Raw genomic sequence first — 24,677 nt, forward strand, 5'->3', positions numbered from 1 at the left:
TTAAGTTACAAGAGGTTTATGATATCTTCCCTTTTTCAAGTATAGTTGTGAACTATATCTATCCAACAATGGATCATTTCTTTTTTGTTTGCTTACCCTTGTTAATATGAGTGAGCTTTGTGTGCCACATTAACATGTGGATATATATCTTGTGTGGGGAAGATGTCTATTTATTGTGATGTAGGCTATTTAGGGCTTTATGGCACCCGTGGCCAAGGGGGTTTCTAAGTTGCCATTCTTCCCACACCATAGGATTTATTTGGGTTCTCACAAGTAGGAGAGTTAAATAAACTCTAAATGCAAGGTTTTGGAATATCCTTTTAGCATTTTGGAGTGTGAATTCACTTCCCATGTCATTCACTTTTTGTTTATCTATAAAAAATCTGTTAGTACGTGCTACCAAAAAAACAAAGGTCACAAAATCTATAATGAAGAATTACACATCCACTACAAGAGGAAGGTGAGCTAGCTTAGATTCTATTTTCATGGCCATTTGTAAGTCCTAGGAGTGATGAAGCTCTTAGAGGCACTCTACGCACAACTAAATTGACATAATGTGTTGTCTTGGTCAATGTGGGTTTATGCTAGTATTTTCTATTCACTACATAATAGTGACTTATTGCTTATGTATGCATGTGTAGCATTGGTCCCATTATACTAGGTATATAGGTAGGGATTTTCTGTGTTTTGTGTTTCTAGTTAGTATAGTAGAGTAGATGTATGATTTTATATTTATTATTAGTGGAACACATTTGGCATGTGAGATTATTATTTCATGCATTTATTTATGCACTTATGCATTTAATTAATTATTATTCCTATAATCTTTGTATTGCTACCTTAGGGCAATAATAATATTTGTATTGCTCCCTTAGAGGGACAATTATATTTCTAAGGCTAGATTTACGATTTAGGCTTTAATCAAATTAGACAAGAATTATTAGACAAAAGTAGGTCATCCATCCAAGGAAAGTAAAAAGCCCAAAATAATACTTTTCATGATTTTGAAGCACAAAAAGCTAAGAGATACAAATCCATAGTTACATGTGTGTAGGAGGTGCTCACTCATGCATGGAGGAAGTTTGTATACATGAACTTGTAATTCACCCTTCTCTGTATTTTCTGCCTAGATGTTGTTTATTTATTTTGTTGATTTTCATTACTATTTTTTATTCATTGCATAATAATGACTTGTTGCATATGTGCATGTGTGTTGCATTGGTCCCATTGTGCCAAGTAGATAAGTAGGGAATTAATATGCTTTGTGTTTTTGGCAAGCAATGTATGCAACTTGTGGACATATGAAGACCTTCTAGTTAGTTTTGCTAAGGGGAGTCCCATCTGACATCTATGGGGATTTGATGCAAGTAGAGAGCAGCTCCCAATAATGCAAAATGGATTATATTGGTGGAAAACTGCCATGGAAGGGGGGGGGGGGGGGGGGGGACTATAGTGGCACTATTTGATTAGAGCACTCTAAGTCTTTTGGAAGCACTCACAAATTTGAGGGTGCTAAGTTGCCCCTATTAGCTCTCTAAAAAATTTGACATGCTGACTAGCATTCGATGCATTAATACGGCTATAGTGCTTACAAGATGATGTTGCCATTGTAAGAGCTGGCTCTAAACTTTGTACCCTCTCAAGAGGGGATATTGAAGTGAACTTGCAAGTGTCTTGGTGATGTGTCATGCCATCTCGTTTTGCAATTCTTTTCTTAGTGCATGTGATGGTGGGGTCCATGGTGAACTTGACCTATGTGTGAATTATCAGAGCCTCAACATGCCTAAGTTCATGTACTTACAGTGGAGGGACTTTGCTTTAAGGTCATTGCAGACCATAAATAAGTCAAGACTTGCGTGGACCATAGAAAAGCATATTTAGAGCCCTGCCATGCCCAAGTCCATTGACTTGGAGTGGACGGGCTCTGCCAACAAAAGCTTGTCGCCACACACAAGTTTATATGTGTGTGGACCTTGTAGTACAACACACATTTGCTTTTGAATATAAGTTGAAAAAGGAGTAGACACTTAGAAAAGCATTGAGAGAGAGAGAGAGAGAGAGAGAGAGAGAGAGAGAGAGAGAGAGAGAGAGAGAGAGAGAGAGAGAGAGAGAGAGAGAGAGAGAGAGAGAGAGAGAGAGAGAGAGAGAGAGAGAGAGAGAGAGAGAGAGAGAGAGAGAGAGAGAGAGAGAGAGAGAGAGAGAGGGAGAGAGGGAGAGAGGGAGAGAGAGATTTATATGTTGCCACATACTTAAACTTGTGGGAGTCTTCTTAATATCATTATTTTTGGTGATACTTGTTGCACTTGTTGGAGTCCCACAAATTTAGGAGTATAAGTCAAGTAGTTAAGCCACACTCACATTAACTTGACTACATTGACCAGTGACCTAGGCGTGGTGGCTTGGCTCTCAAAAGACATAGTTGCCATGTTTAGTGAACTTGCTGGAGTTGACCTAGTATCTCCATTTTTGGTGTTACTATTATCACTTGTAGGAGTTGCATTTCTTCCGAAGCACAAGTCAAGTGGTTGCGGCACACACCCTTCAACTTGATTACATTGACCTATGCAAGTTGAATGGACTTGCTGCATGTTGTGTGTCTCATTTTCCATCAAGTTCATTCGGCCTTCATCGCAAGTCCATCGACATGCGTGTGGAGGGGCTCTTAGGAGTGGGACTTGCATTAAAGAGTGGGCTAGTGTACTACGATCATGAGGATTCACGTGGCCACATTGGGCCTCACCTTGAAAAAACCTAATGGGTGGTAGGTAGAGAGAGGACTTTGCATTAGGTGGCTCCACTAGAAAAAGTCTCCTGGGAGCCCTCCCTTTGAAGATATTAATAAGCTCGTGGATTATGACTTGAATGTCTAAGAATTTCTACATCAGAAAGGTGACAAAACCTTTAGAAAAATGGGGAGATTTTTTGCGACGAAACTTGCAAGGAGGAAGAGAGAGAGGCCCGGGTGATGAGGGTGATAAAGAGGCAGCACATGATCGGATATTGACTGAATAAAGCTATTCAACACAGCCATGAATGAGTGACTGTGCAGGGAGTGGGGGTTCTTTTCTTACTGTGCGTGCAAGGTCGAGGGTGTCGACATCTTCATCTTGCAGCTCCACATTTTTTCGATGGTGGTAGGGCCTTGCATGTTTGTTGCCGTTGTAGTAGAGCTGTTTTTTGGTGCAGGCAGGCATACACATACAGAGAGAGAGAGCCCGCGAGAGAGACAAAAAGAGGTGGAGAAGCTGACTCTCTTTTGTATCCTTCCCCCTCTCCTCTTTCTGATCAGTTATTATAGCTGCTCTTGATGTCTCTTTTCTGATGAGAAATCGGATTTTTGACAGACCACCTTTGCAGATGGTTTTTGCTGTCTTTTTGCAGCAGCAAGCAAAGCAGCTTTGCAAATCCGGGTAAAATATAGCATAGTTTTTCGGCCGTTGGACTACAGATTTTTTAAAAGGAGGGGGAAATGCAGCATCTTGTCCCTCAGATCATACAAGGAGCGATGAATTGTCTGAATAAAACAGGTTGCCATGGTGGGAAGGTTTTTTCAAACTGCGTGTTTAAGACGCACTGCGCATTCCTAGTAAATTTCGCTTCCAACCTCGCCACCCCGAGATTTATACGAGAGGCGATTAATTGCAGATTAGTAGATTTAATTTAAAAGAAATTGGAAATGAATTTGCGTGGGCGTGTGAGGATTTTGGAGATTGGCGATTCTTCGGTGGTGCTTGGGTTGCGTGCATGGCTGCCAAACTCAACGGCTTTTTGTGTTTTTGGAGTCTTTTAATTAACCTACGCAAAAAAGCTTTTCACGCTTTCCGGAGTAAATTTTTTTTTTCTCACATTTAAAAAACCGGCTGTGAATTCCTGTAATTTGTCTATATTTTTAATAATGGGTGGAATTTATAATTAGATCTTCTACGTAGCTAGCAGGAAGTGCTCCCCCTCCCCCACCCAAAATCTGCCGGAGAATTTTGAGCATAGATTCGTCTGGTTTGGCTGATGATTACGAAGACGCAGCACAAAGAAAATTGAAAGATTTTGCTATGAGAAAATGGTTAAAAAATAAAAGTGTTGAAAACTTGGTAAATGATAGAAAATATATGGGGTAGAGAAAATTTTGAATGTCCTGGTTTTTGTGTCTTTTAGTTATTGGGAAGGAGCGGGAGAGGAAGCATTTTGGTTGGTGTAGAGGCGGCAGCATACCCAGAGAGAGAGAGAGAGAGAGAGAGAGAGAGAGAGAGAGAGAGGCTGTTGCAATGGCTGACTTCACAGGGAATAGGCTTCATCTCTGAGAAATTCTGCGCATACCTGTGTTCAAAGCCAAGATAGAGACGCACAGAGAGAGAGAGAGAGAGAGAGAGAGAGAGAGAGAGTACTGTATATGTTTTGGAGCACAATTTGCGTTTCACTTGCCTGTTTTGGTGAGAAAGACAGAGAGAGAGAGGAATTTTTGGGCGATTCTTAATTCTCAGAATCTTCTGCGCTGCAGTTCGATTGGAAATAGAAGCTTTCCTGGCCGAAGAGAGCCCCATTCTCTTGTAAAGCATCCGTTTTCTTCTGATGCACAGCCAGTTTCTCCTGCTCTTCTTATGAGTCGTCCCTTGCAGCAGACAACCTGACTGCCCAGCTTGCGTTTCTGAAGAGGTAAGCCTTCTCATTGTTTCAACACACTCACTTATCTGCATTCTGTGGCGATCATCGTCATGGCTCCATAGCCTTTTGGGCTGATGATGTCTTCCTGAATGCTACTGTTAATTCTCATCTCAGAGACTGCATTCTGCTATTTGTGATTCCGCACCTTCCTCTGCTCCCATCATGTTTTCCATGCTCTTTGTCTCGGAAGAGTTGCACGCCTTTCATCATCAGATCTGATAATTAACTGACGCATTCTGTTTGTTTTTAATTGAGGTTAGCCGTTTGCCGCCAATAGACCTGTAACACCAGCAATTTTGGATGTTGTTTTTCTGCTTTTTTGGGGGGCGTTGGTATGTATACAATAGATAAATTTTTGAAGATGAGGAGCCATTAGGACAGAAGGGAAAATTGCTTGCTCTTGGCTTTTCAGCCCTGCAGTTTAATCTGATCTTTATAATTGCGGAAAAGGCGTTTGATTTGATAACTGGGAAATATACAAAAAGTAAATTGATCATCGAGTATTTATTTAAATTTTTGAGTAAGCACAGGGAATGCCCACTTATCAATCCTACTGTCTATGGCGTTTTCCTTCATCCCCTTCCCCTGTGGTCTGTTTTAAGTTCCTGACTAAATCAGAAAGCAGCTGGTTTTGGTACCTAATCTCTGATTTTGAAGTTTCTGGGTGACCAAGTTGTTGCAGTTATCCTACTTGACTCGCTTAGGCTTATGATGAAGCTGCAACGCAGCCCATCACATTCATGGTGGTGGGACAGTCACAACAGTCCCAGGCACTCTCGGTGGCTCCAGTCCAATCTTCAAGGTCTGAACTGCTACCTTTCATTTGAAATTGAATTGCTTCCAGAATTCCATAAGGTATTTTCTGTTGTTAATGAGTAAAATGGTGTGATTGCTTGATTTGGGTGCGAGGTTGGAATTTACTTGACATTGCTCATTATCTGCTGACTTCATGACGTTGCAGAGTTAGATGAGAAGGTAAAAGAAATGCTGAGCTTGATTGAGGAAGATGCAGACTCTTTTGCCCAGCGAGCAGAGATGTTCTATCAGAAACGACCAGAGCTTGTCAACCTTGTGGAGGAGTTCTACCGAGCGTACAGATCACTTGCAGAGCGGTATGACCATCTCACTGGTGAAATCAGGCAAAACATCCCCAGAGCTTTGCAAGTTCAATATGGGCTATCTTGTGATTCTCCACAAGCTGCTGTCCCTGCAAGGCATCGAGGTTCTCCATTAAGAAAGAGTTATCAAAACTTTGAAAGCCTGCTGAAGAAAGCCGCCCAAGCAGAGGCACAAGCACAGGCTCAAGCTCAGGAAGTGATTGATACTGAGAGAAGCGATGAGCTTAAAGATCATCCATCCTCACAGGACGAGGGGGGCTTATCATCCTCCGATTCTGAGGTAGATAATGTGACTGTAGTTGAGAAGTTGCAAGAAGAGCTGCAAGGCCTGGAGAAGGAAAACAAATCTCTTTCGGACTCCCACCAAAAGGCTCTTGAATTGAATAAGGGGTTGCAAAGCAGAATTGGTGAGCTTGAAAAAAAGCATGCAGATGCTGAACAAGAAACCTTGAAACTGAGGAACAGGCTCGATGAGCTCAACAGGCCTCTTTTTGTCCATCAGATGGATAGTTCAAGGGCTGCTGTGGAAGACTTGTTCAGAAAGGAGTTTCTGGAAGAGGAGCTCGAGGAGTCTCTTCCTTGTTTACAAGACGATAACGATAGCAGCACTGAAGGGGATCTTGAAGACAAAGGATGTGGTTGCGTTCGAGTGAAGGGTGCTGATGTTTTGATCTGTGGCTGTAGTGCACAGATGGAATCCTTCTTGAAAGACAAGTTAAGCCATCTGGAAGATCAAATGTTGGTTTTGAAGGAGGAGAATCACAGGTTGAATGCAGTCCTGAGAGATTCAGCTGGTACCAATAGAAATGCCACCACAGTCATCAGATTTTTAAGAGTAGGGTTAATGGGCTTGGCGAAAAGAAATAAGGTGCTAGAAGGTGATGTTTTGTCTGCAAAAGCTATGGAAGATACCCACAAGAAGGCAATTGAAGAGTTGGTGAGGCTGAAAGAAGAGAATGAGAGCTTGAGAAATGAGATTTCTCATGGACGCATGGTAGGAGAGCAAAGAGTATCTGCCTTGAACAGGAAGCTAGAGATTGCACAACACCAGTTGTCAACCTTGATGGATGAGAACAATAAATTCAAGCTAGCTATCCTGGACCGGGCAGAGGAGAAGCGGGAAGCAATCAGACAGCTCTGTTTCAGCTTGGATATCATGAAGAACAAGAACCAGAGGTTGGAGTCAGCACTAGGTTTTTTGAAGAGAAAGTTGCATGTGTCAAGCAGAGCCTCCTCTTCTCAGCAGGTACCAGCCTGGAAGAAGGCTTTGTTATCTGCTTTTAGGGGTCCGAAGATGCAATCTTATGCATTAGCTCTCTGAATTGTCACGTTGTACTGCCACTCTTCATAGGCTTGGCAGAAGTGAATGTAGGCTGTCTCACTATGCGTGTCAGTATGTTGTGGTGACTGCATTCCCTTAATCAAGGCTTTTAGGACTTGATTTTTGGGGGAGTTACATTTTGTATCTAATCTGTAGTTAGACGCAAAGACACGGGTTGATATTCTTTTAGTTAAACAAAACATAATATCTACACTGTGTCTTAAAGAGAGTTGCTCATTGTTCTTGAATAATTGTGTTTGATCGGGCCTGCTGTTGTCATCTACTGTTTGCTGTCTCTGTGAATACATCTGCATATAACAAAGTCTACAACGTTGGCTTGCTCCGTTAGTGTGTAGACGACCATCACATAGCAGATGCAGGAAAACATGCCTTGCCCCTGCAACGAAAGACCGGAGTGCATGACGTGCAGGAACATGCTTAGCCTCTGCGCCTCTGCGACAAAAGACCAGAGTGCATGAAGTGAATTGCAAATATTCAAAAAATGTTGGGGGTGTCTCTTATCTTCACCCAAGAAAATAAGATGCAACCTTTGAGTAACAATTCACCATTTCACCATTACTGATGGAACATTGGGTAAGCGCTGGTTAGTGCGCACCTACACGAGCAATGCAATGAATGAAAGAAGTGAACATGACACTGGCTCTCGCTGGCTCATGTGGATACATGTAGTCGAGACAGAAGCAGGGCTGAGCGTCCCATCACCCATGTACTATTCCTGCCAATCACCCAAATAAAGACTGCAATCTGCAGTAGGGAGTGACATGAACGTAAATGAATGAAAAATATGCACGAGTACGAGTAGCTGTGAACAGAAGGATGGCCATGAAAGTCAGTGAGCATCTCAACACGTACACCAATGATACCCATAAATATACTAAGATGGGAAGAATAACAGCTGATCGATCTCTCTGTCAGGACAGTCTCTCTCGCCCATATTACAGTCTCGCAGCATGAAAAGAAACTTGCAATAAACTTACGGAAAAGAGCCAACTGGGTTGTAGCTCAAAGTGGTTTGATATAGTGTGGGTGTGTGTACGTGGATCTCTGAGTTCAAACCTTGGGTACACCTTAGAGCCATCTTTATAATTTCAAGCAGCCTATCTCAAAAAACAAGAAAGTAAAGAGACTAAGAAGGGAAAAAAGTTGCACCACTAATAGTGTTGTTAACTAGAGTAAGCTTTTTAATGTACGAATCAAGTGTCAAGAGTACTTGCCCTAAAAGATGATGCTAGTAAAGGTGGATTTTGATGCAACATTCTATTATAATTTGCTATATAGAGAAAGAACATGTTTAGACTTGAGCTTTGGGAGACTTGCATGCACATATGGGTGTCTTGACATGTATAAACAAGCTCGCACACATATAACTTGAATTTAATGCATGAATCAAGTGTCAGGAGTACTTGCCCTAAAAGATAATGCTAGTAAAGGTGGATTGTGATGCAACATTCTATTATAATTTGCTACACAAATAAAGAACATGTTTAGACTTAAGCTTTGGGAGACTTGCATGCACATATGGGTGTCTTGACATGTATAAACAAGCTCGCACACATATAAACTTGAAATCCATTGAAATTGTGTGTTCCCACTATTTCTATATCTTGCCAAGGCACAATCCAATTGCGCATGTTAACATGGAAATGCTTACAATAGATTTGAAAAAGCTTGATTATGGAGACTAATTGCTTTTTGTACCTTTATCAAGAGCACCCATTGAAATTAGATATCCATGTATTATGATAATTACTCAAAATGTTGGATTGGTGTAGACCTTTGAGCCACAACTATGAATGGGTGGTGAACTTGGATATTACCACTCATTCAACTTGAAGATATGAGTACAAGTAGAGGGTAAAAACATTTTGGGCATATTATTTTTAATTTAACATTGTTTTGCAACTATTTTGTGCTTAGATGTGCATTGCTAATGTAAGCCTTTATGTAACTTACATGAGCTTACTTTAGTGGGACTTGATTAGACTTATATTAATTTATTCTTGGGGAGTGTATATGGTGGAAGGAGAGAGAGTTGTATTCAACAAGAGACATGTGTTGTATCTCCTTTTCAACATTGGACCATTATAAAAGTGGTAGCATTGCCATTCTCCCATCCCCTTTTTGATTGATCATGCCTCTAGGTTGTGCAATGATTAGATTGTGAGGTGCTTAAAGCCCTTCCATGGCTAACATGGCTCCTCTTCTCTCTTTTCTTCTAATGATTGGCATTGCTTCTTTCCATAAGTAATGGTCCTCACCCATATTTCTTGTTGCCTTAGCAATGGTGATGTTGTCAATATCAAGCCACTGTTTAGCTATTGGCATTGCTTCTTTCCATAAGTAATGGTCCTCACCCATATTTCTTGTTGCCTTAGCAATGGTGATGTTGTCAATATCAAGCCATTGTTTAGCTATAGGTCCCCTCTTCACCAACAAACAGCTTTTAACCGTGCTAATGTGCCTCGCTATCAACACCTTTTGTACTATGATTAGGCCTAAGACATGCTCCTATTGTTGCAAGTTTTCACAAATCCTCAAAAGCCATTTCCATTAGTTCTTGGCCTCTCATCTTTGTGTACTTCCATGTCTATTTAGGGCCTCCTTGTTCATCCATGGCAATGCGTTCAATTTGTACCTTACTTATGTCATTCTGTTTTTTTGTATTTGCTACCAAAAATGTTTTTCATGAACACTACTATATTGTATGTAGAACACATTTTTTGTTTGTTAAGATAATGGAACTTTTTTAAATAGGGGAAAATTTCCTAGTGAGCTTTTTGGATTATCAAAGATTTGAGGTGATATTTTTCTCTATGTTTAAATGAGATATCTTCTTTAACCTCTTCTTTGGGTCTACAATTGATGCACCTCCTTTTTTTTAAAGGGTGGATTTTCTTGCACGGATCCATCTTCATTTTAACACAACTTTTCTTTCCTTGTGGAAGACCCCCATTACATTTCACATGTCAAACTTCTATTTCACTCAACCTCTCTCAACCCACATGGCACTTTCTAATTTTCTCTCATAGTCCTCCCTCAAGTGCTTGATCTATTTCTTTTAGGCTACCTTTCTCTAGCATTGTGAAATGAGAGAGTCCAAGAGCAAGTCTATAAACCTATGCAATACAAGGATTAGTCAAGAGCCCAAAAAAGGGATAGGGTGCCCAACCCTATCGGGGGGAAACCCTAAAATTTGAGTCCATATATAAAAGGTTGAAAATTGAACAAAAGAGATTATTCTTGCGTTTACCAACTTCAAGAGCTTGTCTTCATGCTTCTGTCTGATCCATTGGAGCACCTTGAGAGAGAGAGAGAGAGAGAGAGAGAGAGAGAGAGAGAGAGAGAGAGAGAGAGAGAGAGAGAGAGAGAGAGAGAGAGAGAGAGAGAGAGAGAGAGAGAGAGAGAGAGAGAGAGAGAGGTGTGTGTGAGGACCATTGCATTGTAAGAAGTTGGGAAGTATAGTGATTTAGTATGAGAATAATAGTAATACCATGTCACACTACAATAGATTTAAAAGAAAGAGATGTAAATTTTCTCATCTTTTGACACTTTAATACATTATTGTCTCTCTCCTCATTACCTTGGTCACAGCTTCAATGGCTTCCTACTTTTTTTTTTGTCTTTCTCTTTCCTATTCTAGTATTTCTCTCTCCTTGTCACTCTCTTTCTCTCTCTTTTGCACTTCTTCTCTCTCTTCTGTAGTCTTCTCTTTGCCCACCTCTCGATAATTTGAAGCCTTGTGTAGGGAGTCTGTCTTACCATTTTATCCCTCACATAGGTACAACGAGTGGAGAATTGAAGATTGAAGTGCTTTCAAAGACTCAAGTACCTTCAAGAGCAAAACAAGGTAAAATATGGGATTTACAAGGCACTGCAAGGTATATATAGGTCATTACATGTACCAACTTCATTACTAATGTACATGTGCAAGTACTATAGGATGCCCATAGGTCCTATCCAGCCTCCTACAAGGTTTGGTAGCCATTTGGGACCACCATCTTACTCTTATAGGTGGAAATAGGGTATTTACAGGTTGAAACAGGGTGCATGCGCATGGACAGTTCTTCAGAATTAGAGATTGAATTGCAGTTTTTAATCTCCTAAACCTATTATGAGATACTATAGCTCATCTTAAAGAGGGCATCATTGGCTTTGATTTGAATAAATTTTTTTGGAAATCAGAGTTTCCTAGCTCAAGTTATAGCTAATTTTCTGACAGGGGGTATTGCATAACTGCACTACTATGGCATGTCATAAAGGCAAGAATAAGGACTAGGATGACTATGCACAACAAATTAGAGATTCCATACTCAATAATACACCTCAAGAGGGCCTTGAAGAGCCTCAACAACAAAGGGAAATCAATGCCCTCAATAATACCATGTGTGAATATGAGAATAGGCATGCTCAAATACATATGGAGCTGTTATCTAGAATGGAGTAGATGATATTGTCTACTAGTCAAATGAAGTCTTCCATTGAGAAGTTGGTGGATTCCACTACCCAAACAAAGGATTCAATTGATAAGTTAGAAGAATCTAATGCTCAAATAATGGTTCAATTCTCCCAATGGATGCAAATGCAAATGGGAACCAAAGAAGCTAATGAGAAACCTCATTCAAACAGTGAACTTTCAGTCCCACTTTAGCCACCTAACCAAAATGGTCACGGTCATGGTATCGTTGGATGAATGTGTATTCTAAATAGTTATTATGAAGTAGGTGAGACTTCACAAAGGCATAATGGCTATTTGAATGGTGCTAATTCCCAAGCTTTTGGGCTGAATACCCAACTTTCTAGAGGTTCTCTACCAACAGAAAGGTTTCATACTAATTCTCAACCACCTATGGGAAGAGTCCCATCTTATTTTGGGGGTTCCATGCCTAATACTCATGAGAACTCTATTTTGGGACAACAACTCTTTCTTGAAAAAGAGCTTAAGGATAAGATCATTCTGGAAAAGTATAATGGTCAATCATCTTCACCATCTGATCTAGAGGAATGGATTTCAAAATTGGAATCTTACTTTGATATATTCCTTGGAAGTGATGATATGAAGTTTCATTTTGCATCCTTGCACTTGGAGGGATTTGTGCATACTTGGTGGAGATATATTAAGAAGGAGAACATACATGTAGAGAATTGGGACATACTTGTAGAGAATTGGTGTTGCGAGCAACGGATGCGTGGTTTGCGCATAACGAAAGGAAGAAGCTCTCTCTTTCTCTCTTTTACTCATAAAATTGCATACGACTCATGAGAAATTGAAAATAGACTAAAAGAGAATGTAAAGTAAGATGAAGCGACTCAAGATTGGGTTCAATCTCCCCCCCGACATGAAGTGGGCAGCTCCCTTCATGTCGTATTTATAATAATATTATGAAATCTTCTTTGCCCAAGATTTAGGCCCTTTACAATCACTCTTTGCATAAAGAGTTTGAATGAACTGAAAAAGAGATAGAGTAATCTGAATTAATGGATGCTAGCAGTTGTGCATCCCACAACTCTCTAGAACCATTAATATTTTATTGGACATATACTCTAAAAATCTATTTTGCTAATAAATATTTACATAGAGGCTATGTGCACGCTTTATAAGAAATAGGGGTGCGTCTAATACAATAATACAATAATTGCCAAATAAATTCTTAAGGAAATAATCTTTAGAATGCTTTGCACGTGGCGCGCCTTTCCAATTCTCCTTGCTCTCTACACATCAGCTACCAAAAATTTAGAAAATCATGTTAGAATGATAACCAACTGAATAATTGCAGCTAGCCACATAAATCAATTAATTTGAAATTCCATACAATAATTAGTTCACGAAGACGTTAATACTTATGTGGATAAAATGGTACCACCCACATTCACACTTGCATCGATACTCGGAAAGGATAGGTGTCCCCATTGAGGTCACCTACGCAAAGGGATGAGCGCCTTAAATGGTTCTCCTTTGTGTGCACGTTGGCGGGATGAGTACCTTAAATGGTTCTCCGTCAATGCGGGGCACATTCCTAAGAATTGTCTTAGGCGGAAGGTCGATGGGGATGCCTATCCTTTTTGGGTATCCATGCAAGTGTGAATGTGGGTATTACCATTTTATCCATACAAGTATTAACGTCTTTGTGAACTAATTATTGTATGGAATTCCAAATTAATTGATTTATGTAGCTAGCTGTAATTATTCAGTTGATTATTATTCTAACATGATTTTTTGAATTTTTGGCAGCTGATGTGTAGAGCAACGAGAATTGGAAAGGTGCGCCACACGCAAAGCATTCTAAAGATTATTTCCTCAATAATTTATTTGGCAATGATTGGATTATTGTATTAGATGCACCGCTATTTCTTATAAAGTGTGCGTATAGCCTCTATGTAAATATTTATTAGCAAAATAGATTTTTAGAAGATATGTCCAATAAAATATTAATGGCTCTAGAGAGTTGTGGAATGCACAACTGCTAGCATCCATTAATTCAGATTACTCTATCTCTTTTTAAGTTCACTCAAACTCTTTATGCAAAGAGTGATTATAAAGGGCCTAAATCTTGGGCAAAGAAGATTTCATAATATTATTATAAATACGACATGAAGGGAGATGCCCACTTCATGTCGGGGGAGATTGAATCCAGTCTGGAGTCACTTCATCTTACTTTACCTTCTTTTTTAGTCTATTTTCAATTTCTCACGAGTCGTATGCAATTTTATGAGTAAAAGAGAGAGCTTCTTCCATTCGCTACATGCAAACCACGCATCCGTTGCTCGCAACAATTGGGATGCATTCAAGACACTTATGTCGCTCAGGTTTGTCTCTCCTCTTGAAAAAGAGAAATTGGCATGGAGATGGTATGGACTAGAACAAAGAGGCCTAATTTTACAAGAGTATATCGACCAATTCCTCAATTTTACCATGTATCTAGAAAGCATTAGTGATGAAGCTAAACTCCACAAGTGCATGCATGGTCTAGATCAATCTTTATCAGTTGATGCTCTAGCACAAAACCCTACCAATTTTTTCAAAGCTATTGATCTTGCAGAGCATAGTGGAAGGAAATATAGGAGAAAGTCCCCATTTCAACCTAATTGTGGACATCTAAGGACTGTTTTAAAACAGGGACAAGTTGACAATGTTTATGGTAGCAATCATGCACTAAGTGGGAGCTTCAGAGTGCCGACTTATCCATCATTCAATGCTTCAAGATCTCAAAGAAATTTCAAGATAGCAAACAATCCAAGAGTAGATTTTAAACAAGGAAATAACAAGCTTAAATCTATTTTAGCCAATATGAATCCAAAGTCTATTCCTATGGACCTCTACAAAGAAAGAAAGGAAAAAGGCTTATGCTTCAAATGTGGAAAAATGTATATAGCTGATCATGCCACAAAGTGTATACAAAAATGAAAAAGCCGAGGTTCATAGTACGTTAGTCTTTGAGGATTTTGAAGATGAGATTGATGTAGCCAATGCATTTGAACCTATTGTTGAAAATGATGATCTTGAGGAAGAAGTTGGGCAGGAATATTTTTATGATCTTGTCGACTCTTTTCCTTTTGATCCAGGTGGGAGTGTTCCTTTCAACCCACTTGCTCTGCCACTAGTTGTTCCATTTCCATGGATGGTTGGATAGGTTCTAAGAGCCCTAATACACTTTATATGAAGGGTAATATTCATGGAAAGGACGTGTTCATCCTGGTAGATAGTGGTAGTACATACAACTTTGTGAATAAGTCCATTAATGCTTGGACATGTTCTAAGTGCCCTAATACACTTCGTATGAAGGGTAATATTCATGGAAAGGATGGGTTCATCTTGATAGATAGTGGTAGTACATACAGTTTTGTAAGTAAGTCCATTATGAACAAGCTAAATTGTCTTCCCATTGACCTATAATAGCCCATAAGAGTTTAGATAGCCAATGATGAAGAAGAAATCAACACTCAAATATGCCCACACGTTTCTTTACATCTGGCTAAAAATTATGAAGCAAAACTAAACCTGATAACCTTGGAAATGGGGCCTATAGATATTGTACTTGGTTGTGATTGGTTGATGACATTGGAAAAAATTACTACGGATTTGTCACAAGTGTATATGGAGTTTATATTTGATGGACAACTCATCCATCTACAAGGAATTCCTAGTAAATCATATTTTCAGCTTATCCACATTCAACAACTCAAAAAGGAGTATAAGAGGCGCTCACACATCTTTGTTTTGCACATAAATAAAGAGGTTGAAGATCAGCCCACAAATTTAGCAAGTCATCCAACTTTGAAAGCTCTTCTTGAGGAGTACATGGATTTGTTTGAATTGCCTAATTCATTGCCTCTCAAGAGAGTAGTAGATCACCCCATTGATTTGGAGCCCAACTCAAAGCCAATTAATAATCCACCTTACAAATTGTTCAAATGTGAGCTTGGAGAAGTAGCTGGCAAGCAAATCAAGGAGCTTCTTGAAATGGGATTTATTGAACCTAGTTCTTCACTGTATGTATCTTCGGTCTTGTTAGTTAAAAAGAAAGATGGATCTTTCAGGATGTGTATTGATTATAGGGATCTTAACAAGATCACAATGAAGAACATGTATCCAATACCCAGAATTGATCTTTACAAAGATTGACTTGAGGTTAGGGTATCATCACATTCGTATGAGAGAGGGTGATGAAATCAAGATTGCTTTTAGGACTGATCGATGGCTCTACCATTTCCTAGTGATGCCATTTGGGCTTACAAATACTCGAGCTACCTTCTAGAGTATAATGAACAAGATTTTGTAGCCTTTTCTCTTTTAGTTCATCTTGGTCTTCTTTGATGACATTTTGATTTACAGTAAGGCCCTTCAGGACCATTTATCACACATAAGGAAGGTTTTGATGTATTGAGATATCACAAACTCTTTGCTAAGGAGAAGAAATGCTTTTTTATGCAGACCGAAGTGGAATAATTGAGACATATTGTCAATGAGAAAGGGATCTAGGCTGACCCCAAGAAGGTACAATGTATTAAAGATTGGCCAACACCTACTATCACTACTTCACTTAGAGGATTTCTTGGTCTATATTCATTGTATCACCGATTCATCAAACATTATGTGGCTATTGTAGCTCCTTTGATTGATAGGTTGAAGAAAGAAGCTTTCTTTTTTTGGGATGCTCTTGCTGATAGTAGCTTCAACTAGTTAAAGAAACTCTTACTTCTACTCCTATTCTAGTATGCCCGTATTTTTTGAAGGAGTTTACCATATAATAGTGTGATGCCAGTGGTCGAGGCACAGGGGCTCTTTTGTTATAGGAGAATGGGGTGATTGCCTTTGAAAGTCGCAAGCTTACAGATAAGGAAATGGCTATGAATATTTATGACCAAGAGATATTGACTATCTTGCATGCAATAAAGAAATGGCACCATTATTTGTATGACAGCCGATTCAGAGTTCAAAGTGATCACAAGGTCCTTAAGTATTTCCTCACTCAGTCCAATCTTACTCCTAAGTAGCATAGTTGGGTAGCTACACTGCAAATTTATGATTTTGATATTACTCATACGAGGGGCAAAGACAATGTACTGATTCTATTTCTCATATGTGGACCTTCAAAGTTTTAGCAATGACTGAGCTACATAGTGATTGGATTGAAGAATTATAGGGAGTTATCCTTTGGATGAAGAGCTTCGCCATGTTTTTTAAAAATTACAACAAGGTCTCATGGAAGATAACTCACATTATTAGCTTCAAAATGGCCTAATCTAGTTAAATGGCAAGAATGTCATTCCCTCCACTTCTTCTTTTACACAGAAAATTATTGAGGAGTTGCATTCTTCATCCTTAGCTGGACACCTTGGAGTTTTAAAAACCTATAATAGGATCATTAAAAACTTTTATTGGAAAGGACTGTGGAAAGATGCCAAAGATTTTGTCATGCACTGCATGCCTTGTCAGTAGAATAAGGATAGGACCCATTTAGTCAGCTTTTATGGAGTAGATGTTTAGATTACATAGATTACCGCAGGTGATTGTTCATGATAGAGATTCAAAGTTCATGAGAAAATTTTGGCAGGCGGTATTCACATCCATTGACACTAAATTGGCTCCCTCTACAGCCTATCATCCACAAACTGATGGATAGATAGAAAGGATAAACAAGTGGTTGGAGACTTAGCTTCACCATTTCTACTATGATGTCTAGAATTCATGGGATTCTTGGTTACACTTGGCTAAGTTTGCCTACAATAACTCCACTTATGCTAGTATTGGAGTTTCACCCTTTGATGCTATGTGCCCTTTCCATAGTCATCTTCAATGAAATAATCAATCCTCATGGGAAAGAAGAATTGGAAAGAATGCAGACCCTTCTTCAGCAGTGTAAGATGAATCTTAGAAAAGCCCAAGACCAAAAGAAGATGTATGTAGATGAGAAGAGGCAACCTTTAGAGTTCCAAGAAAGAGAGTTAGTTTTGTTGAAGGTGCCTAAGTCTCAGTATTCTACTTTGAAAGATGGATCTAGTAACAAGCTTGCTCATAGATTTTATGGACCCTATAGGATCCTAAAGTGCATTGGAGACTTGGCATATAGATTGGAGCTACCCTCTTCCATTAAGATTCATAATGTATTCTATATTAGTCAACTCAAGCCTTTTTGTAGGGATACTATTAATACAGTTAATGAGTTGCCACTTATTGATGAAGAAGATCTTATTTAGTACATTCTAGAGGCTATCATAGGTCAGCGCAAGAAGAAGCTTTGCTCTTGCTCCATCATTGAATCTTTGATCAAATGGAGAAGTTTTCCATCTAAGGAAGCTTCATGGATGTGCATGATTCTATACTAGATGAGTTTCCTTACCTATTGTGGGACACATTGGTGTGGCTGAAGCTTACTGACTATGGAGCTAGTTATGATGCAGATAGGGACTTGATAGAAAACTGTTTTCAATAATTTTCATTTTGTCTTATTTTTAGAATTATGCCACATAGATAGGGTCAAAGTACTCTTCAAGAGCTATGTTTTGACATGTGGCACGCTTCGTTTGAATACTTACCAAAAGTTATGGCAGATTTGGTTCACTAGGGTCTATTCATACAAGTTGTCTACTCATTTTGAGTTGATCAATTGAAGACTTTAAGGCTCCAAGTACTTTTGAAGCACTCTTGATCATGTATATTGATGAGGCATACTTCCATTCCTTCATTTCAGTCTGTATGTCTTTAATCTTTCATTCATTTTCCCATTGTAAAGTTGAAAATAAAATAGTATTCTATTCCATCCATCCTTTTCCAATCTTTGTAAGGTTTTTTTTAAGGGAAAAAACCTTCGGGGGGATGGGATGGATTGTAAGAAGTTGGGAAGTATAGTGGTTTAGTGTGAGAATAATATTAATACCATGTCACACATGCATAGGTATAAAAGGAAGGGACATGTAATTTTTCTCATCTTTTGACACATTAATACATTACTGTCTCTCTCCTCATTACCTTGCTCACAACTTCAATGGCTTCTTACTTGTTTCTGTCTTTCTCTTTCCTATTCTATTCTTTCTTTCTCCTTGTCACTCTCTTTCTCTCTTTTTTGCACTTCTTCTCTCTTCTGCAGTCTTCTCTCTCCTCTTTCTCTCTCTCCAGTTCACTTCTTGACATGCATAAGCTCTTCTCCAATTCTTTTGCTATTCTCAAATTTGAGTAGTTTGTCTTCATAGTGTGTATCACTCCATAGTGTTGTCTTCCTATCAACACACACCTTGTATGAAGAGTTTATGGTGATCAAAACCTTACAACCACATTTTCATATTTTGATTCCTACTACTTTGCCAAGAGGAATCATGGATGAAATATCTTGTTGGGGACTCGGGAGGAATGCATGTTTGATGCATTTAAGCATAGTGTATCAATATAGCATTTTCTTGTGGGTCTTCTAACATATAGTTATAAAGGAAGAATGCTCTTTATCTAGTCCTTACTTTGTCACCTACTCTCTTCACTTAATACTATATGGGTGTTTAGGTTAATTCATGGCAGTTATATGATGAATGGACTCTCATTCTAGAGTTTCCATCTTATAGGAAGATGTCATAGTATCTAAAGATCTACATGAAGACATTTATGGCATTTTCATAGTCCTTGATGAGAGGAGTTTGCATTGTAAAAGATCCACAACATGTATATGCCCCCTGCTTGTAAAGAGCCTTTGTAAATGCAAGTCACCTATAATGTACACACATGGAAATAAAGAATATTGAAGCATTCTAAAGGAAGTTCTCGGGTTGTGCTACTTGCAAAATTATATGCTTTTGTTATTTGGGTGTCAATTTTTGTGGGAGGTATGAATGCACAAAAGGAAATGTAGCTATAGAGAATTAAATTAAAGTGTTTTACTAACTCCCATTGATGTCCTCATAATTAATGACATGCCATCACGTTGTCAGATATAGAAGTTCCACAGCATGTCAATACGGTTGGCCATGTGGCCTATGGTCAAAACACATCAATCATCGCATTAAAATAGTGCACATGCACTTTGGTAGTCTCATAGTCTCATGCCATGTGTTGTGTGATATCACATGACACATGCACAAGTTACACACATTAGTTAGTTACACTAATCACATTACACACATTAGTTAGTCACACAATATACACATGTTAGTCACATGCTAAGCTAAGTCACACAATACAACGCATGACACATTCACTTGCTCCACACACACACACACACACACACACACACACACACACACACACACACACACACACACACACACACACACACACACACACACACACACACGGTCACAAAAACCATCTATACACACACAAACCCCACACTTAGTCACATTAGGTATTCCATTGATCCACCACACATAACAACCTACACACCACATGCACAATACATGAACATTCCTAACACACAATGCACCAGCTTAGCAACACATGACATTGGGCATCAAACATAATGAACACACCATATGCTAGATGCATAAGGGCATTGCACACATCACACACCATACATTTTACGTGTGGATGCACTTTTCATAATACACAATACATGTGCTTGGATGGTGGAAACCTCTTCTTCAATGAAGGATTGAATTTCTAGTTACCACCTCTATTGTAAGAAGTTTTGTAGACTTGATATCTCTCAATCCAATTGTTAACTTTCACTGAATGAAGAAGTAAATTTCCAGTTACCACCTTTACTGTAACCAATTTTGTAGAGTTTATACCTCAATCCAACCATTAACTTTTGAAGAAGTCAAATGATGTAATGCTAATCTCTTTGTATGCTATAAATTCAATAAATGCACAATGACTTGCCATGTTTGACTTGTCTCTCTGAGCTAAGGGATTGCAAAGACATATGGTAACTTTTAGAAAATACTCAAATAAAATTGCACAAAGGTTTTAGTTAATAACACATTAATTAAGTTATATGTGGTCTGTGCCTTTGAATTTGAGATTAGTTGGTAATTTTGACTTATTTAAGGGTTTAGTAAGTTTCAATAATTCTTGGTGTTAAAAAGGTTAAATATTGATTTACTACAAGCTAAATATTTAGTTTTGATCAAATAGATAGTGAAAAATAAGTATAGAAAAGGTAGCATAATATGAACTCTATTTTAAGATGAATTTCATCTTTAAATAAACTTGTTCAAGATGGAATAAACATTTCCAATGGAGAACAAATTCACTACTTTTAGCTTATTGTAATTATTAACTTATGGATACGAAGCATTCTTAAGGATATATCAAAAGTTTCTAAGTAGCTTGAAAATAATCCTTTAGTTTACATGATTGAGATAGAACTTACTTGATTGTGTAGTCTACCTAGATCCATAAGTATATATCAAAATAGTCAAAGCACATCATTGAGCAATTAACTCATAAAAATACATAAATGTGCAATTATTTTGTACAAGTTTCACACACAAAATACATGCTATGCAATTAATTCATATGAAATTGAGTTGCAAAGTGTATGATAGAGCAATAGCTCACATATGATTGAGATGCAAAGTACACAATTGTGCAATTAAGTCATACATGATTGAGACACAAAGTATACACTTAAGCAATTAACTTGTACATAGTTGAGATACAAAGTAAATAATTGAGTAATTAAATCATACATGCAAATTACATAATGAAATAATTAGCTTGTATATGATTGAGATGCAAAGTATATTATGGAGCAATTAACTTATATACAATTGAGATGCAGTAAATAACTTGTATGCAAATTACAAGATTGAGATATTAACTTGTATATGATCTAGATACAACATATACATTTGAGCAATTAACTCTCACACAATTGAGACACATAGATTAATTATTTAGCATGTACTTTATAACATGATTCCTACTTGCTTAACCTCAAGAGACTAGTGACATCATTGCGATGATGATGCCAACTTCATGCAACAAGACTTTGGCACTTGGGGCCCATTTTATACCAAAGGCTTGAGATCTTGCTCTTCATATGATCTAAAGTGGATACACTTTGATTTATTTTCTTCTTATGTTTCTCCCCTTTTATTATGGATTGTGAAGATTCTATGTTGCTAGAAAGATTGACTTACTAGGCTTTGGTAGTTACGATAATCAAAAGGGGAGAATCATGTATTCATGAGTATGGCTATAAGATTCTCTCTCTCTCTCTCTCTCTCTCTCTCTCTCTCTCTCTCTCTCTCTCTCTCTCTCTCTCTCTCTCTCTCTCTCTCTCTCTCTCTCTCTCTCTCTCTCTCACGTATCTTGAAACATATTATTCTAAACAACTTACCTCTCAAGCACTTATTGATATAGTTTACATATCCTCAAATGTAGTTATGAAGAACTTTAAGAAGAAAATAAATCAATGTGTATCCTAATTGGATGAGATGAAGAGGAAGATATCATGCATTTACTATAGAAAGTGCTTGGAAGGCTTAGTTCACATGGTCCTCAAGTGCTAATGGTCTTGTTACACATGAAGGTAATCTTGTGAAGTTAACATCATTATCTTTCAATGATGTTAATGGTCTCCCAAGGTTAATTAGGCATGAATCATGTACAAACTTGAGCTCTAGTATGTACCTTGAAATAGATGATATCAAATGACTTACCTCTCCAACAATTGTTGGTACAATTTGGACATTCTTAAATGGTCTTATTGGTCTTTTGAGGTTCGTCATGCAATAATTAGGCTCAAAAGTGAGTAGCATACACTTGATGTAGGTGAAATTTAAGTAGAGTTTTAGAAAAACACTATTGCTAGAGTTTGATAGCCTCAAATGTGATAGAACTTGACTTTGGGAGCATTGATGTGTTTAGTAAAAAATGGAGAAGAGAAAACTTAGCAAGGAATTTCAAGTATAGTTTTGACTAAATTACATGTTACATGCTACACATTAATTTGACAAAATTATTTATGCATAAGAAATCCAACCTACTATTCTTGAACTAAACAAACCTTGAATAGATAGAGATCTTGGAGTGAGAGTATAAATACTTTATTTGGGAGGTGTGTGGCCTTATTGGGTGTAGGAGTATGTGAAGCAATATACACTAGTCTTATCCCATCTATTGGGCTTGTTGTTCAAGCCAAATGCTAGTAGAAAAGTACGGCCTAGGTTTCCATATCTCCTCAAATATGAGCATAGCTTGCTAGTAGAAGAGTAGGACCTACATTTCCCTCTCTCCTTGACTATGAGCATAGCTTGCTAGGAATCCATGTAGATAGAGTAAGAATACCAAATTGGGAGGAATCAATTAATTGGTGTAGATCAAGGAAAAATATAGAATATGAAGAAGTAGGATTAGAGTCGAGTCAACTAAAACCACTAAAAACATAAAAACTATTGGTTGTTTCATAGGTTTAATTTGCTTGAGCTTCAGAATCCCTATGCATAGAATGCATCTTAACTAGATATGGAAAGAAGAATGCATAAATAACAATAAATCCACAAAATCTACTATGAGACAATGTGTAGACCTTATTTAGATTAGATTTGATCTTCTCTTCTCATTTGGATTCGTATATTAAGAATGTTTTAGGTAAAATGGGAAAAATCCCATGTTATGGGAAAATTAAAGTTTCCAAGGTCAACATTTGTTATAGTAATTTTGTCTAGTTTTATGAGTCTAGGAAGGGATAATATGCTTGAGACGTATCATTTTTAGTATGCTTGTTATTCTCTTTTGATTTTGAGCTTGGCTATGTGACCAGGCCATACATCTATGCTTTGAATATGATTAGCCTACTTGACTATTACTAGCTAATATTGTTATTTTATGGTGAATATCAATATTAGTAAGGTTATTGATGATAGTATATGATGAGAAGTATGTTGGACTTGCAAGACTTTGATAACTCTATCTTTTAGTAAATAACTCTCAAGAAAAAGTGGGTGGTGTTTTAAAACACCATTGGAACTCCTTCCAGTTAGTCACAAGTACTGGTTTAGGGTTAGATTACTAGACTACAAAGTCTTCACAAGACAAAAGATCAAATAAAACCTGCAAAAAAAACCTGCATAAATTCAAATGAAAAATAAAATCTACTAAATGAAATTTTAATGTCATTGATATCATTGTAGTCAAAACTCAATAGTTAACAAAAAAAATTTAAGGAAACATGATATTGAAGGCATTGTTACTTACCCTTCATGCACTTGTGAACTAAAGTTTCATGTTCCGTAGGCTTGATTGTGCCTTCTCACATGTGGCCTTTGGTATCTTCACTCTTTTATGCTGAACCTGTCCATTTGGTTTCCATGCCCAAACAATTGAATCATCATGTTCTCATACCTTTGGGTTTGCCTTATTCTTCATCCAATACTTATTCCAACAATCATGATAAACCTCTGCATCAGTCATACCCTTTCTTTTTGCACATGGTGCCCAATACTGGATGAAAACTTTTTGGTAGTTTGGTGATGTCCTATCCACCTCAACATTTGACTCAGCAACTACAAGACAAATGGGATAGATATTGCTGTCATTTGGACATAGTAGGAGGAAGTCTCCATGCTTCACATCAATGTATGGCTTGAATTCTTCCTTTGGTTTCAAAGAACATGACCCACAATAGTGTTCATTCCATTGCTCAAATCCTAACCATTTTTCATCTTTTTTGTAGTCTCCATTTTCTAATGCGATGTTAAAATCATCTATTTGACATGTCCTTGGCCAAAAGTCTGCATATGATGCAAAATTTTGCTTTGCTTGACTAATAGGACTCTCAATCTGTTTAATAACATTATCCCAATAGTCGATAACATGCTTGAAGTACAAAGAGATATCATGAACATTTCCTGTGTTCTCCCAAAACCTCATATGAGCCTTTATTCCTGGTATAACTAACTCATGATCCTTGACAAAGTAGCCATTGGCAACAATTCGGGACATCCGCTCGGAAGTAGTGATCTACCTTGGGCATCCTTCTTCCATAACTCTATACCCCCATCCTTAGGCATCCAATCAGCTATTTTTGGATGCACTTTATATTGCATGATTGGACTAGTTCCCTGCATAAAAAACCAAAATTGGAGTGGCTTTGAGTGGCCAACAAGGGCATCGGGTCCATCACAAA

The 24,677-nt window shown here is 38.0% G+C and overlaps 1 protein-coding gene across 7 annotated transcripts; it reads left to right on the forward strand.

The window, feature by feature from the left end:
- The first annotated feature begins 2,914 nt into the window (after positions 1-2,914).
- LOC148033845 (uncharacterized) lies at positions 2,915-7,311 on the forward strand. 7 transcript variants are annotated; one of them, XM_087681851.1, is made up of 5 exons: positions 2,915-3,236; positions 3,345-3,586; positions 4,496-4,650; positions 5,333-5,461; positions 5,621-7,311. In XM_087681851.1, exons 4-5 carry the CDS (start codon positions 5,368-5,370, stop codon positions 7,096-7,098), a joined length of 1,572 nt encoding a protein of 523 aa, XP_087537977.1. In that variant the 5' UTR covers positions 2,915-3,236; positions 3,345-3,586; positions 4,496-4,650; positions 5,333-5,367; the 3' UTR covers positions 7,099-7,311. The 7 variants fall into 7 exon arrangements, with proteins under 7 accessions (XP_087537977.1, XP_087537975.1, XP_087537979.1 ...); XM_087681849.1 differs by having other exon boundaries at positions 2,916-3,236; positions 5,342-5,461; XM_087681853.1 differs by having other exon boundaries at positions 2,916-3,236; positions 3,345-3,527; positions 5,342-5,461.
- The last annotated feature ends 17,366 nt before the right edge of the window (positions 7,312-24,677 follow it).

The sequence above is a fragment of the Lygodium microphyllum genome, chromosome 7 (genome assembly GCF_053477565.2).
Source record: "Lygodium microphyllum isolate KBCC chromosome 7, Lygodium_microphyllum_v1.1.10, whole genome shotgun sequence".
NCBI lineage: Eukaryota > Viridiplantae > Streptophyta > Polypodiopsida > Schizaeales > Lygodiaceae > Lygodium > Lygodium microphyllum.

Bases quoted from the DNA above. Each gene is read 5' to 3' on its own strand.
- LOC148033845 (XM_087681851.1), top strand. From the start codon at position 5,368: ATGATGAAGCTGCAACGCAGCCCATCACATTCATGGTGGTGGGACAGT. The intron at 5,462-5,620 runs GTCTGAACTGCT...ATGACGTTGCAG, and splicing joins GCTCCAGTCCAATCTTCAAG to AGTTAGATGAGAAGGTAAAA.